Below are 15542 nucleotides of genomic sequence, written 5' to 3'. Positions count from 1 at the left end.
ATTTGAACATCTTTCCACAGTGATGCACGAAAGCCAATCCAAATTAGTGTTGATGGTCTTATTCTGGGCTTATGTTAGGTCTCTTGGTAATCAAAATGGTAAGAAAAATATATCATGTAACTAGTCTAACAGAATTTTTTTTCTTCCATGAAGGGGAGTAAAAAAGTCTACTCATTCTTATCAGATCCTTATCATCTAAGGTAGAATAAAAAGAAATCTTTTGTAAAAGGGCTTGACATTGTAATAGAACGCTAATACAAGATCACAAAGAGCCATGTTCCTTTTCAATGGTATTGAATTGTAAAAGGCAATAATTATATATTTTTTTCTCTTTTCCTAAAATTATTTTCCTTAAATCATGTATTACCTTGATTTGGAAGTGGATTTGTGTTATTGGTATTACTATTATGAAGAGAAATGTTTTATAAAATGTCCTCTATATATTGTTCAATCATTTTAAATATTGCCCCTATCCTTTTCCACTTCATAAAAACTGTCACAAACGTAAACATTAAATCTTATTTACTGGAACTAAATATATTTATTTTAATATCAGTATAGGACTAAAATACTTTGTTCTTTGACAAAGAGCTATCATTCTGTATTCTTCTGAAGAACACTATAGAGAAAAAAAAAACAATGTAAAAATGCAACTATTTAATCATATTCTCTTCAGATTTTATTCTTTTTGTTCCCTTTATTTTCAGATATTTCCCTACGTTGCTGAATACATTCCGGAGATATGGAGAGTTCATAAAGATGAACATTTTTTTTGTATAATTAGCACATTTAATATACTGCCAATTTTTTGAGGACAAGGATTATTTCTTATTTGTAATCTTTTAACCAAGTCATTAAAAAGTATATGGCACAGAGGGAATTGTTAAGAAATATTTGATGAGGTGAATAAATGCTTTTATTTGGGAGAGTCTTCACAAAAGATACAGCATTTAATGTCCTTCTTGAAGAGAAAATCAAATTTTCTTCCTCAGAAAAGAAATGTTTCCCAGTTATGCTTTATACTTATTAATATATAGTTTCAAAAATTTGTTTTTGGGGCTTCCCTGGTGGCGCAGTGGTTGAGAGTCCGCCTGCCAATGCAGGGCACACGGGTTGTGCTCCGCAACGGGAGAGGCCACAACAGTGAGAGGCCCGCGTACAGCAAAAAAAAAAAAAAAAAATTGTTTTTGGAATATGTTCCTATAATCTATGTCTGGTTCATTTTCATACCTCTCATCACCAGGGGAACGACCTCATAAGACTAAATGAGAGAAGTGTTAGTGTTTTAGAGAATCATCGATGTGTTAAAGTTCTATGATCTCAGGATTAAAAGATAAACAGTACGATGGCTTTGCTGAAGTTAAATTAGTTGGGAGCTTAGAGACAAAGAAAGTAACTCAAAAGATGAACTCTATAAGCAGTGACTCATCTACAGATATTTCCTTGTTTGTTAAAGTACATTCCTTTGGGGATTCTTGCCCCAAAGTTATAAGAAGAACCATTTTTAAGACCTTGAAAGTGAACATGTTTCTCGTGTGACTTGGTTTTGTTCCTTAAAATACACAGAACTTCAAGAACTTCAATTTAAAAAATAGATTTAAAAAACACTAGCCTTTTAAACATTCACAGCTAGATAGATTCCAGACTTGCTGAAGAGTTTCCATCCAGCATCACTATGATTAGTTTCTTTATTTTGGCCTTAAATACTCTAAACTATCTCAAAATGCACTGGATGCACCAGTTCTTTTTCTGAAAAGAAAGCCAATAAACAACAGACCTTTGATAGTGTTTTTTGTTTTTGTTTTTGTTTTTTTCCCTTATGAACACAAAGACGTTCATGGAGCGTGAGAATTAAAAATTTTACTTTGGTTTTAATGAAAGTCACATGCCTTTTCAAAGCTATCAGCAAGATAAAAGCAAATGATTATAACAGAATCAGTGGTAAAGTCTCAGCTTTCCTGCAGTCCCTTTATCAACTAAGTTATTTACACCATTTTATAAAGATCTAATAGAGACTGATATTTGGAAAAACAAACCCTAACTTAAATTTTGGGGTAACAGATCTGATAATATCTCACATACATACTGCATTTTTGACTTGGAGAGGTGGAGGAGATTTTCTATCCTAAACTTGCCATTTTACAGACAAAGACACTGAGGCTGTGAAATGACATGGTGAGATGGTGGCAGTGCTGTAGGTCAAGTCCAAGTGCCGCAGTGCCAGTTGGCACTTTCCAGTGTATTCTGGAAAGTTTTTTAACTCTAAAGTTTTTCTCTAAAGTTTTTTACTTTTTACTTTTTACTCTAAATCATTACTCTAAAAGTTATTAATTTCCATTCAAATTTAGCCAACGTACAATTTGCATAAATGAATTTAAAATCAAAATTTGAAACACTCAACTTACAAAAACACATCTTAAAATTATGTATTCAAGGGTAATGTTTGTTTGTTTACTATTAGTGTACATACTACAAAAATAAAAAGAAAACATGTCTCTAACTCTCTGTGGATGCTATTAAAAATATAGGTTGCAACTTCAGGGTCTGTTTTAGACAACTTTCTGGTAAGAGAAGTCTAATAAACCACTGAACGTATTTAAGAATTTGCCTTGAAAGACAATATTCAAATAACTGGCACAACCTTGAACTTTGAATTCACTTTAAAGCACTCTAGATTTGAATCTCTGAATTTATTACCTGATTTCTTTGACTGAAGGTTGGCTTGAAGACTGTTGTGAAAGACTGGCATGCAGATAGCCTAGGTTAATATTATGTTAAAGGCTTATTTGGGGAGAGCATTTTTTTCATAATACAAGGACATATTTCTACTATAAGTTCAGATTTTTAAAAAAATTCTCTATCATGAAAATTTCAACATATAGTTATAATTCTAGGTAAGGTTATTTTTCAGAAATATTTCACTCTAAACTCTAGGATGTATTAATGTTAGATATTATATATACTAACTTAGTATAGTATAATATGTGGTTTGTTTACAGCACATTTAAAATTTTATAAATAAATATTTATATAGTATATAATTTATACCATGCAGGGTGAATTTTTTTAGAAAAAAATATAGTACTTGATGTAATATTGATAAAAGCAATTCTGTGTAGAAAAGAAATATTCCTTCTATAAAAATATATGCAATCATCTACAAAAAAATATGAGTCACCTACATGAAACATGAATTCACAAGCGTATTGTATGTGTGTTTGCATCTGTGTACACACACGTTAAGTTCAATTCACACATGGCTGCCTCTCTATAGAAGAAGAATATTTACTGGGTTGAAAACCCATCACTGTGTAACCAAGCCTTCCTGGGACAAACCCTCCTCCATATCCTCTGCTTTAGCTCCTCTCTGAAGTACCTAGATAACAGTATTTGATACACATTTCCTAAGTTGTTTTACAGATGTGAAAGCCCCCCACCAAATGGAAGATGTTAACTAATTGATGACCATGAGCACATAGCCCCAGGACTCCTGGAGCTTAAGGACTGATAATGTTAACTCCTGTGACACCGCCCTGTTATCTCACCATCAGCCAATCAGAGAATTGTGGATGAGCTCATCACATATCCTGCAACCCCCCTCCCTCATCTGGCTTTTAAAAATGTTTTGTGAAACCCTTCGGGGAACTCAGAATTTTTTAGAGCATGAGCTGCCCATCTCCTTACTTGCCACTGCAATTAAACTTTCTCTGCTCCAAACGCAGATGTTTTGGTTTGTTTGACCTCACTGTGTGTTGGGCACATGAACTTGCACTAACAACTGTGTCCCTGGATTCACTTACATCCTAGATTCATATAACTTTTTTGTGTGTTTTAATGCCAGTAAGTGAAACATGCTATAAACTAATACTGTTGTTTTCTAATAAGTTAGTTTTATCACTGTGTATTTGGTACTCTTTCAGAATTCCCTGAAAATGTTAACCAACTGAAAAAAATACATTGACTTTCATAAACATGAATTACCTAGAGTGAGAATGAGACTCATCATTTTCCTCCCTTGAAGTCTTTCAATTCCAGCTGGAAATATAACAGAAAGATCCCCATAGAATTCCCAGTAGACATTTCTAAAACAGGACCTCTCCCATTGTGTCTGGAATATTCAAACTATTTTTACTCACCCTATTTTTTGCTTGTGATGAGAAAAATTTAGTTTTGTTTCTCTTCAAGGTATAAATAAAATTAAATGATAAATACATGAAAAAATTCTCAGGGATTTTATAACAAAAATAATAAAATGAACTACAAAACAATTGTCTTGAAAAAAAAAATACAGCATGAATAATCTTGATTAACCCTGGTACTGAAAATGTCTGTTACTGTAGTCCTTGGAATATGTTTGGACAGAAGTTAGCCTCTCTTCCTAAGTGTCTGGAGATGTAAAGGCTTGCATTGCTTGCATCCATTTATTTAAAATGCAGAATTAATATGCAGTGTGCAATGCTGACTGGCATTAATGAAGCTTAGCCCAAGCAACATAACGTGCAATCCTTTTGTAATTTAAAATCTTCCAGTGTCTTATTGCTCTTGTGAAATGGCTTTATAGTAAGGTAATAATACAAGGAAAAAAACCAATGGAGAATTGTAAAGTATAGAACATTAGTGTTTGAAGTGTATTTCTGAGGGTTTTTATTTATATGCATGCCCATAGCAACTGGGTCAAAGGAGGTTCATAAAGCTCTATATAACATCCATGAACCACTTAAAGAAAATGTTGTAATGTGCAGAGAGCAGCTACAATTTGTGATCCTCATAAAGGTGGTTTTTCACTGTTCCTTGGCGAGTAATGACCTACGATTGTATCCAGTTTGTCTATATTAAATTAGAGAGCATAGTAGTAATTACTTAGAAAGAAATTTATAACTGGATGTGGCAAAATATATGGGTTTGTTCATGTATTTATTTATTTAGCAAAATTGAGTTCACACTCATGTACCCAGCACCCTGGCACACTCAATTTTCAGTTCACAGAGGTTTGCTCTGCTGGTACACATTTAGAGGGAAGCTGCTGAGTAACTTTGACATAAGATGCTATTGTTTAATTCTTAATTGAATTACCAAAATTTTTATAGGACTATAAAATTATTTTCCCTTTATTCCCACTCTCATTAAATATCATATTGAGAAAAGAAGACAAAATTCAGCTTAATGTAGCCCTTCACAAACTTTATGATTTTAGGGGGAATATATCTTTCTCTGTATCTCAAGTTCTGCATTTGTGAATTGTCCATTAAGAAAAGCCTTGAAAGTCATTGCATAGAAGGAAAATCAAGCATTCTCAGGAAATGAACAATATACAGAGTTGCTAAATCTTTATAATAACCAACGATATTTATAGCAATAGATTGCTCTCAAATACCACTTAGGCAATAACACATTGAGAGAAAGCTATTTCTTGGTTACAGTACTTGGCACCTATACTTTTTATTAAATTGTTACAATTGTTTGAAAAATGTCAGTCAGCTTATGATAGAGACCATTAAATTTTGGAATAGCACAAGAAGAATCCCTAAACAAGGGGAAAAAATGTTTTATCTGATAATTCAACTTGAATCATTTACTGAATTTCATGAGACGTTGATTCCACATTCTTAGATTTTGTTTTTCCAATCCTCTTTTTGCTTATATTTGTTAAGATTTTACTTTGTTACAAAGTATTCCTATATCTTAGCGGTTTTGGAATAAGTGGATTCAATTTAGTATATTATAAAATAGTAGGCAGAGGTAAATATTATACTAATGCTTTAAAAGTGACCTCCTTGCAATAACAATGTACACAATAAGAAATACATCTTTTGTCTGTTAATTTCACTTGATCACAGCGAACTATAATTGAAGGAAGCCAGCTAGTCTACTTAATGGCCTGTGCCAAAAGACTATATATAATCAGCTTTTGTTTTTTCACAAATCCCACATGGAACAGTCAACTTCTTCCTGTTCATTGAGCAGAGGTGACTGCCTCCATCTAGATAGTCTCTTTGCAAACGTGGACTAAAAATGGAAAGGTTTGTTAAGAGAGAGGAGAAAGCAAGTGCTATTGTAGACAAAATGGGAGGAGGTACCTTTGGAACATCAAGAAGGGAGAAGAAAGCTTACCTCAGGACTGGAAGAAGATACTGGATGGGGACTGTGAAAAGGTTGGAGGGGAATTTACACAAAGCGAGAAGGGCTATTGATCAGTTCAGGGAGTTTTGAAGTAGATCCCAGTCAACTTGCATACCCGGGGGTCTGATGCCCCGAAGAACCAAGAGGCTGGACCTGGCAAAGTCTCCTGTGTAGGGAAATGGTGCAGGGCCCAGAAGATGAACAGGAGCAAATCTGTTCATATATGCAGTAGATCAATTCAAATTTATCCACTTATGTAACATATTTCTGTGAGAAAGATGCTTTCGGCTATGATTTACTAAAGGTCCAGTTGGAGAAACAAACCATGATGACTAAATCCACTGCTTTGTTTATTGTTTTTAATACAGGTATTCTCAATCTATGAGACTAATGTACTTTATTTTTGTGTTAGCATTTACGATACAAAATGTAGGTCTTGGGAATACTAATTTTGCAATGAATTTGTCTGCTGGAGATGAAAACATAAAAGATAAAGGAAAACAGCTACAAAGAAATTATTACCCAGGGAGTTAGAAGCCAAAATCTAGGTGAATACAAGTCTCTGTGAAAGTCTTGCATTTATGCATTTATTCTTTCATTTCACTTAAAATTTTCACATAAAATATTTATAAAATACCTGGTAATGCTGCAGGCATTGTACTATATACTGGAGATAAATTGTTAACAGGAGGATCATGTTCTCTTGTGAAGTGAAAGAAAGCAAAACCTATTTAGAGGAAGTAGTGAGAGACCTTTAAGCTGTAGTACCATAGAAAGAAAACCAGCATGTTCCTCACCTGTTTCTAAAAAAAACATTTTCTACTAAAAAGGGAAGGGTTTATCCTGAGCCAAATCAGAAGGGATCTACCTCCCACGTGGCACCTTTATTTCTGAAGAGGCACCATTTCAAGATTTTATAGTTTATAAAGCTCTTTCATAACCATTATCTACAATCTTATTGAGGTGGATGAAACAGATTTTTAACAAAGCCATTCTAATTCTTTTTCTATGTGCTAATTCATTTTCAGTTATTTGAAAAACTCAGAAAAAGTAAAGAGAAATAAGGAAAATACCTATATCCCTGGCACCCGGAACAAATATATGTTAATATTTTCTGGTATTGCTCTCTCCAATTTTTAAAGGGAAATACTTTTTTAAGAAAAGAAGAGAGGCAAAACAATTTTTTTAAAATTTTTACAAAATAAACAAGCAGACACCTGTATACTACTGGTACAGTTGACATTCCTTTTGAGTACTTTTACAGTTCACAATTTTTTCTCGTTCTACATAAGTAATCTCTACACTGATATGTATTCTAGCCATCTGTATTTCTATGATTTTAAAACTAAATACCATTTATATGGTACTTGTTTTTAAAATTTATTATACTGCATTTTCATTTTAAATCAAAACATATATTGCATAAGGTGAATACCTATCTGTTCACACTTCTTGATGAGCGTTTTAGCTTTGTTTTCCAATCATATTTAATGATGACAGGACAATAAGCCAGTAGAGAAGGACTCATAGAAGACATTAGAGAGAAGGCAGGAGATACAAGCTCAAGGCTTCCTGATTTGAGACAGTAAGTTTCAGGACATTAAATGATTGGAACAAATTTTCGGAAATTGGAATGTACACTAAGGATCTCTTAAAATATAAATTTTATCAGCTTCCTGAAATATTCACAAAAATATGTGGTTTGATGTAAGCATGTTTAGGAACATTCTAAGAGTCCTTCTCTTGTCTGCTTATAAATAGGAAATCGTTCATGGATCTGTTTGAGAAAGTATTTTAGAATCGGGAACCAGTGGAGAATGCCATCAGAAGACATACTTCCTGAGAAAGTAATCAAGCTTCATTTTCTCCAAGCTTTTCAGTTTTAACAATGACAATAACAACACGAACAGTTAAATGATTCAGGAAGGAAAGAATGAGAGATAAAAAGACAACAAGGAGTTTGTGGTGTCCTGGAGGTCGAGTGACATAAATGCATCTTGAATGAAGGAATTATCAGTTGTGTCAAATGAGAGGAGGACTGAGAATTGCCCTTTGAGTTACTATCCCTGGTGATGGTGAAAGAACAGTCTCAATGGAAAGGGGTGGTAAAAAATGTGACACACATGGGCTTCCCAAAGGAATGGGTGGAGAGGTTGAAAACACCAAGTACAGACAATCCTTTAAAGTAGATTTTTTTCTGTAAATGTCAATATTTTATTAACCTTTAGAACTTGTGTATTAAAAATTTAAGAATGGGCTTCCCTGGTGGCGCAGTGGTTGAGAGTCCGCCTGCCGATGCAGGGGACGCGGGGTTCGTGCCCCGGTCCGGGAGGCTCGCACATGCCGCGGAGCGGCTGGGCCCGTGAGCCATGGCCGCTGAGCCTGTGCGTCCAGAGCCTGTGTTCCGCAACGGGAGAGGCCACAACAGTGAGAGGCCCGCGTACAGCAAAAATAATAATAATAATAATAATAATTTAAGAATGTTTACCAATTCTTCATGAAAGCAATCTCTAGTTTCTTAAAATGGGTAGGAATAAGAGTTTCAGTGGGAGGTTTAAACAAAAGGAATTGTTATTTAATGAAACCTATAGCATAAAAATACAAAGGCGGCTGCCTCTATAATGATTGTATAAATTTTATACCATCACCATTGATTTTTAGCAAACATTGCTTTTGTAAGAAGGTAGGAGGAGTAACAGAATAACAGGCCATATTGATGCTACTACAGAGTTGGGTGGAAAATGTAAAGAACCCCCTTCGTAGCAAAGAAAACAGCAGTGTCTTACTTATGGTTATGTGATTTTTCATAAAATTTTATTGCTTTTGCTACTGCTGTTGTTTTTCTCTTGATATTTTGTTTATGAAGTACTTCATTAGGAATTGGTGTCAAAAATGAAAGAGCTAATATTCCTGATTATGAGACAAATTTGTGTAGGTATTTCTGTAGCTAGTGAATGACAATTCCCCAGGAACTATGAAAAGTGTTTAAGGGAAGGAAGCATTATACACATAATAAAATGAGACTATTAATTGGAAAATATCAGATAGACTTTAAAGTATAAAATAAATTTATTTACAGTGATCGCCATTGAATATGATTGTTGTTAGTGAGCTATAGATCTCTTAAGTTTGATTTACATATGAATCCTGCAATATTAAATCTGTTTTATCAAATCCATCTTAGCCATAATTCATTATATAGTTATTCATATCAAATTTGGAAAATGGAAAATATTTTTTTGAATTTTTGAATTTTATTTAATTTATTTTTTTATACAGCAGGTACTTATTTGTTATCTATTTTATACATATTAGTGTATATTTAGTGGGTGAAATCTCAAGACTTTTACAATAAACCTTCTTTCTATTTTCAGCTGCAACTCTCTCTGAAATAGAAACTTGTTGGGAAGAATTCATAGCAATTAAATTGTTTATCCCTTAAAAACTTGTTTCCTTAAAGTTTGGGCTATTAATAATATCAGATCTCAAAATACTGTTTATAGTGTTATTTTTTTCTTTCTTTTTTGCTCTGATTCATAGATTTGTAATCCCCAGAGGCTATTTACCTCATAACACTCAAAAAATTTAAAAAGTGATGAAATAACAGTGGATTAAACTTTTCCTTGGATGCCATTCACTGTTCTATAGACAGAGGCTGCTCCAGAATTAGACACCGGAGAGGCATAGGGGTGAAATCTTGTTTAGATAGAGGAACTTACCCTGGTGTGAGTTATATTGCAAATGCATTCATTTTGCTTATATTGTATTCACTACCTTAGGGAGGTAAAGAAGGAATGATGATAAAAGCTCACCTTTGACACCCACTGTATATAAAGCGTCGTTCCATTATTTGGTTGTCCTCTCTTATATTAAGTCCAGTTCTATAACTTCTCATCATTGGGTCTAACCATTCAATTTCATTCACTAATAACCTCTCTCCCTATCCTCATAGCATATCTCACATGATCCATGGTTAAAGCACTATTGAACTACTTGCAGCTCATAGGCAAGTCCCGAGAATTCATGTCTTCTAGACTTTGCATATGCTGTCTGTTCTCTCCTGACTACTGTGCTGGCCATGATTGCCTCATTGGCCCATCTTTCAAGACTCTGCTCACAGGAGTCTCAGAGTTCTCTCTTCTGTCCCTTAGCAACTTATGCATATCACAGTGGTTATTTTGTTTCCAATTATGGCTTCACTGCTAGTGTGAGACTATTGCAGATATGAAATGCCATATCTTTGTGGGACACTAAAGTCCTGATATATAACCTGCACTCAGCAAATATCTGACGATCAAACAAATGAACAAACAGAATAGAATATGTGAATGAATAAGCAAATGAATGAATCCCTTAAGGGAGTTATGGCAGAGTAGCAATAGCCCAAGTCTTGTCACTTAGGAGTGATTTTACTGGGCAAATCTTTGCACAGAGGGCTTTGAATATTTCTGAACCTCTGCCTTCCCCATCCGTTAAAGTAGGATTTCTACCTCTCTCTGCAGAGGTTTCTTGTGGATAATACATAAAATCTTATATGTAAAAGTATAAAGTATTATGCAAATAAAGGATTTTTTTCAGTTTCAGAGGCATTATGATATATCCATGAAAAACGAAATCACCAGTATCACCTAAGACACAGAAGGTTAAATAAGGAAAAGGATGAACAAATGCTAAGGAGCAAGAGATCAGATTGAAAGAGGAGTGAGGCCAAAATTCCTTATAGTATCCTGAGGCCAGAGAAGAAATGAAAACCCTAATCCAGGGATTCTAAACTCTGGCTGCACATTAGAATTAGCTGGGTATTTCAAAAATATTTTTGCCTGAGCCTTAATTTATCTGGTGTGAGGTGGAGCTCAGTCATTGACACTTTTTAAAGCTCCCTGGGTGATTCTAATACACAGGCAGAATGAGAGCCACTGCTGGGCCACAGGAATTGAGGAAAAGTTTCTAGGGAGAAAAACTGCATAATACATGAGATGTTTTAAAAAGATTAATCAGCATGAATAGATATGAGGAGAAGCTAGGGATAGGAATTGAGAGACTAAAATGTCACAAGTGAAAATAACTGTTTTAAGGCCTAAACTTTTTTTTTTGAAAGCTAAGGAAGCTGCTGTGGAGAGATATCAAAGATACGCTTTCATAATTAACAGTGAAGTTGTTCAGACAAACTCAGGCACATTCCAAGAATTAATACTGGCAGAGCAGCATTTTACAAACTACATCTAAGTCACTCAGGTTGCAAACAGAGGCTAAATGCAAACACCATTTGTTTCATTACCCATGAAGAGTTCCTAGAAGAGGAAGGTTTTGAACAGGCTTGAAATAATATTGTTTGTAGAGAGGACAGGCATATATATTTTTTGATGCTGAAAGGTTTCTAATATGGGTTTGCGTTTCAGAGTCATATGCTTTCCTAGTCTGCCATATTGCTATGGCTCTTAAACAAACAAAGAAAAATAAATGAGATAATTAATAATTGACATTGTTGGAATGTAATGAAAGGTATTCTGAAATTATTTTTTAAATATTTTCCATTTTTCTGTGTTTAAAATAAAAAAGTTTTAAAAAATGTAATGGGAATATTTTAAAATACACATAAGTATATAAAATGTATATAAAATGTATATAAAATGTATATAAAATGGTTTTGAGATGAAAATATCCTGACCTCAATTATACCAAACTCTAAAACTCACTTGCTTTTTAAAATGTATTTAATAGTAATTTTCTAACAGATTGTTCTCTGGTATGGGGAAAGTAAAATTTCATTAGTGAACCAAAAATGTGGCATTCTAGTTTGAAAAATATTATCTTCCCCTCTTACATCATAAAAACCTGTGCATACTTTGTAGTCTTATGAGAAAGGAAAGGTTATATACCAATGATGAGCCCCTTTGGGAGGCACTACAATACCTTTTAATAAGTAGAAACCTGAGACACCCCAATGTGATATTTAATAAATGACCAAGCAGCCTTGAATCTAATAAGATATTTAGGAAAGAAGGAAGCAAGGATGACAGAAAGTGAATAATATCTTGTTTTCACATAAAACAACTCTTGTGAGGAATATGGAAAACAATATTTTTAATATTTTCATGGAGAAAGGCCAAGCCATAATTTAATATCTTATGTTTTACAGTTCACAGCCATTTCTAGGTGAATTATTTTAGTTAACCTGTATTTTAAAATACTTTGTATTTGGTACAGAAAACAGTGAATTAATATTTTAAGACCTTAAATTTTTAATTTTTCAGTTTTATCTATTTAAAATGTGTCATTTATAAGGGGCATGCATATGGTAGATAAGGTATGGAGCATGGTCCCAGAAAGTTGGGTAACAGCCCAAATTTGGGGAAAATATATTTTTATACCTCATTTTCCTCATCTGTAACTGGGGATAATAATAATATCTATTATTTTTTATACTATATACCATTTATACTATATACCATTTTTTATTTTTTGGTAAAGGCTCAATATGAATACATGTACCTGAGGGAGAGCCCTGTTAGTTCACAGGGACCTCCTTTATTAGTCGCTTAGCAAATAACCATGTCTCTCAATAGACATTCTTAATGTGGAGTAGTTTATCACAATCATTTGGTAATCTCTTTCAGTGTAACTCACACAGCAAAAGTGACAATATTCCTGTCACTCCTCAGAAATGTCCCAGCTCTGCGGGTTTCCACATTCAGGAGAATGAAGAAAGCCATTACGATTATGAGGTATGCAATAACTCTATAGAGACCATGTTGCTACTGAGCAATTTGCATTTTCCTAGTGGTTTTAAATACTCTAAGTTAACTGTTATAAATATTTTCTTTGATGACCCCTTTTATGGTCGTATTTTTACACTAGTACCTTTTTTTAAACAACTTTAAATAAATGATATTAGAACAAAAAGGAAGCAATAATATTTTTCCTTTTTTAGTAATGGTCGAACTATGAAATATAGTGTTCTTGTCATTGAATACAAAGTGTTGATTTTTACCAATTTTTGGAGAAAGTAATGAGCAACTTTATTTTTAAATGTTCTTAATTCATTTTTATTAGTTGAGCTAAAAATGCCCACATCCATTTGTTGAAAGATTGATTTGCTTCATCCGCTATACTCAAGGAAGACAAAGAACACAATGCTGCTTAATAACAGGTTAAATTGGAGTTTTCATTAATCTTTTCTTTTTTTACTACTTTTTCTCAGCTTGATCCTTTAGTGTCCTGTATATTTGAATTTAAAATAAAAATCATCATTTTCCTTTTTTCTTAATGGGCTCATCCATGTCTAAGATCCATATATTTTTTCTTTTTTGTTGGGGGGGGGAGCTATTCCAGTACCAATTATTCTATTATGCCTGGATGTAGGAATATGTTATTTTTCATTTAAAAAAATTGTGATTTAAAACACATAACATGAAATTTACTATTTTAATCATTTTAAGTGTAGAGTTTAATAATGCTAAGTATGTTCACATTGTGCAATAAAAGATCCATATTTTTAATGAATTGTGTTTCAATAATTGACTCTAGTATTAATACACACATATTTGTTTCACCTATTGTCCACTGTCATAACATAGATTGTAAAAAGATGATGGTTAGATAGATTATGTATATGGGCATATATGTATGTGTGTGTGCTTGTGTGTTCATGTGTTTTCTATTTTCTCATTGAAGCCAGGTTCCCCCCGCCCATTTCCTTAAAGGTACTGAAAACATTTTGATTATTATTAACAATAAAGTGTTTTTGCCAACTAAAGGAATCTATCCTTTTCAAAGTTCCGGGTGTAATGTAGGTCAGAGAAACTACTTTGATTAATAGAAATTTGATTGAGTAGGCAACTTCTTTTTTTGGACATACCATTAACTGAGGTGGAAAAAGGATAAAGTGACATTTGGGGCAGCTTATCTCTTAATTTTTTCTCCATGTATTTTTTTCTTATTTTTCTTTTTCTTTGTGTAGAGCTATTTAGAAACATCCTTCTAAACTACAGCATATAGTCTTCTTCCTGCTTCGCTTTTATTTTCTTTATCTTTCTCTCTCCAAAATCTTAATCACTTGACAGTTGAGAGAAGAACTGTAATTTTTAACCCTTTGAGTGTTCCTCATCACTATGTATGTGTCAAGTGTCTAGAACACAGGAGTGTGTGCCATTACTCACCCTTATTCCATTCAATAATAACACAACCCTTATTCTATGGCAGAAATAAATGTTTCATTCATAAACACTCATGTAAATCTTTAAAAAGCCCATCCAGAATGTTCTGAAAGCCATTGAAATCCAAGTTGATTTCAAATTCCTAAGAATTGTACTCATTTATATAGCATTTTCATGTCTGTATCTTTTGAGTAAAGAATCCATACTCCCCAGAGACCTCTTGGACTATCCAAGAGGGTAGAATATGGAAAGGGTAGAATATGGAAATTGTTAACTGAAGATTTTCTTACTTTTTCTAAGGAATTTTAATGAGCTGTAATTAAAATAATTTTCTATGAACCAGATATTTTTCTTCCCTAGATATTTTATAAGTCTCAAAGCATAGGAACACAGTATGTACAGAGTTTGTTAGACTAAATTTCTACGGAATATTGACAAGAAAAAATGATATTAAGAGTTACAATGTCAACTTATATTATGACTCCAATCATCAAAGAACAGTGAAAGTAAATCTGCTGTGCTATGTTCATAAACAAAGGAAAGAAAGAAAATACTTTAGAAAACTTTTATCTCACAAATTCTCATTTAACCATCATATATATATACTCCAGGCCAATTGTAGTCTAAGTGGTTTCAAACTAAGTTATCTCTTAGGTTCTATATCTCTCTAGTGGTCTATGATACCATAAAAGTTGATGATTTAGACAACTGACACTTTCGTAGCATGTCCTCTGAGTCAGATCTGTTTCAAGCTCCTCATGTGTGTATTGCTTTTGATAATAATATGCCTAATTTCTTAAGTACACATTTTTTAAAATGCGGAATGACAATCTCTGATTTTTTTAACGTTTTTATTGGAGTATAATTGCTTTACTATGGTGTGTTAGTTTCTGCTTTATAACAAAGTGAATCAGTTATACATATACATATACACCCATATCTCTTCCCTCTTGCGTCTCCCTCCCTCCAACCCTCCACATCCAACCCTTCTAGCTGGTCACAAAACACTGAGCTGATCTCCCTGTGCTATGTGACTGCTTCCCACTAGATATCTATTTTACATTTGGTAGTGTTTATATGTCCATATATACACTACCACTCTCTCACTTTGTCCCAGCTTACCCTTCCCCCTCCCCTTGTCCTCAGGTCCATTCTCTAGTAGGTCTGCGTCGTTATTCCCGTCTTGCCCCTAGGTTCTTCATGACCATTTCTTTTTTTTTTTAGATTCCATATATATGTGTTAGCATACGGTATTTGTTTTTCTCT

General features: G+C 33.5%; 1 protein-coding gene across 1 annotated transcript in view; it reads left to right on the top strand.

Annotated features, from left to right (window-relative positions):
* Positions 1 to 15542, top strand: part of PCDH9 (protocadherin 9) — a 999310-nt gene that overhangs the window by 343649 nt on the left and 640119 nt on the right. The window contains exon 3 of the mRNA XM_024123249.1: positions 12738 to 12845. Within this exon, the coding sequence (XP_023979017.1) occupies positions 12738 to 12845 (108 nt within the window). The remainder of the gene's footprint in view (positions 1 to 12737; positions 12846 to 15542) is intronic.

The sequence above is a fragment of the Physeter macrocephalus genome, chromosome 13 (genome assembly GCF_002837175.3).
Source record: "Physeter macrocephalus isolate SW-GA chromosome 13, ASM283717v5, whole genome shotgun sequence".
Lineage (NCBI taxonomy): Eukaryota > Metazoa > Chordata > Mammalia > Artiodactyla > Physeteridae > Physeter > Physeter macrocephalus.
Note: the sequence above shows the minus strand (reverse complement) of the source record. Positions and strands in the feature narration are given on the sequence as shown.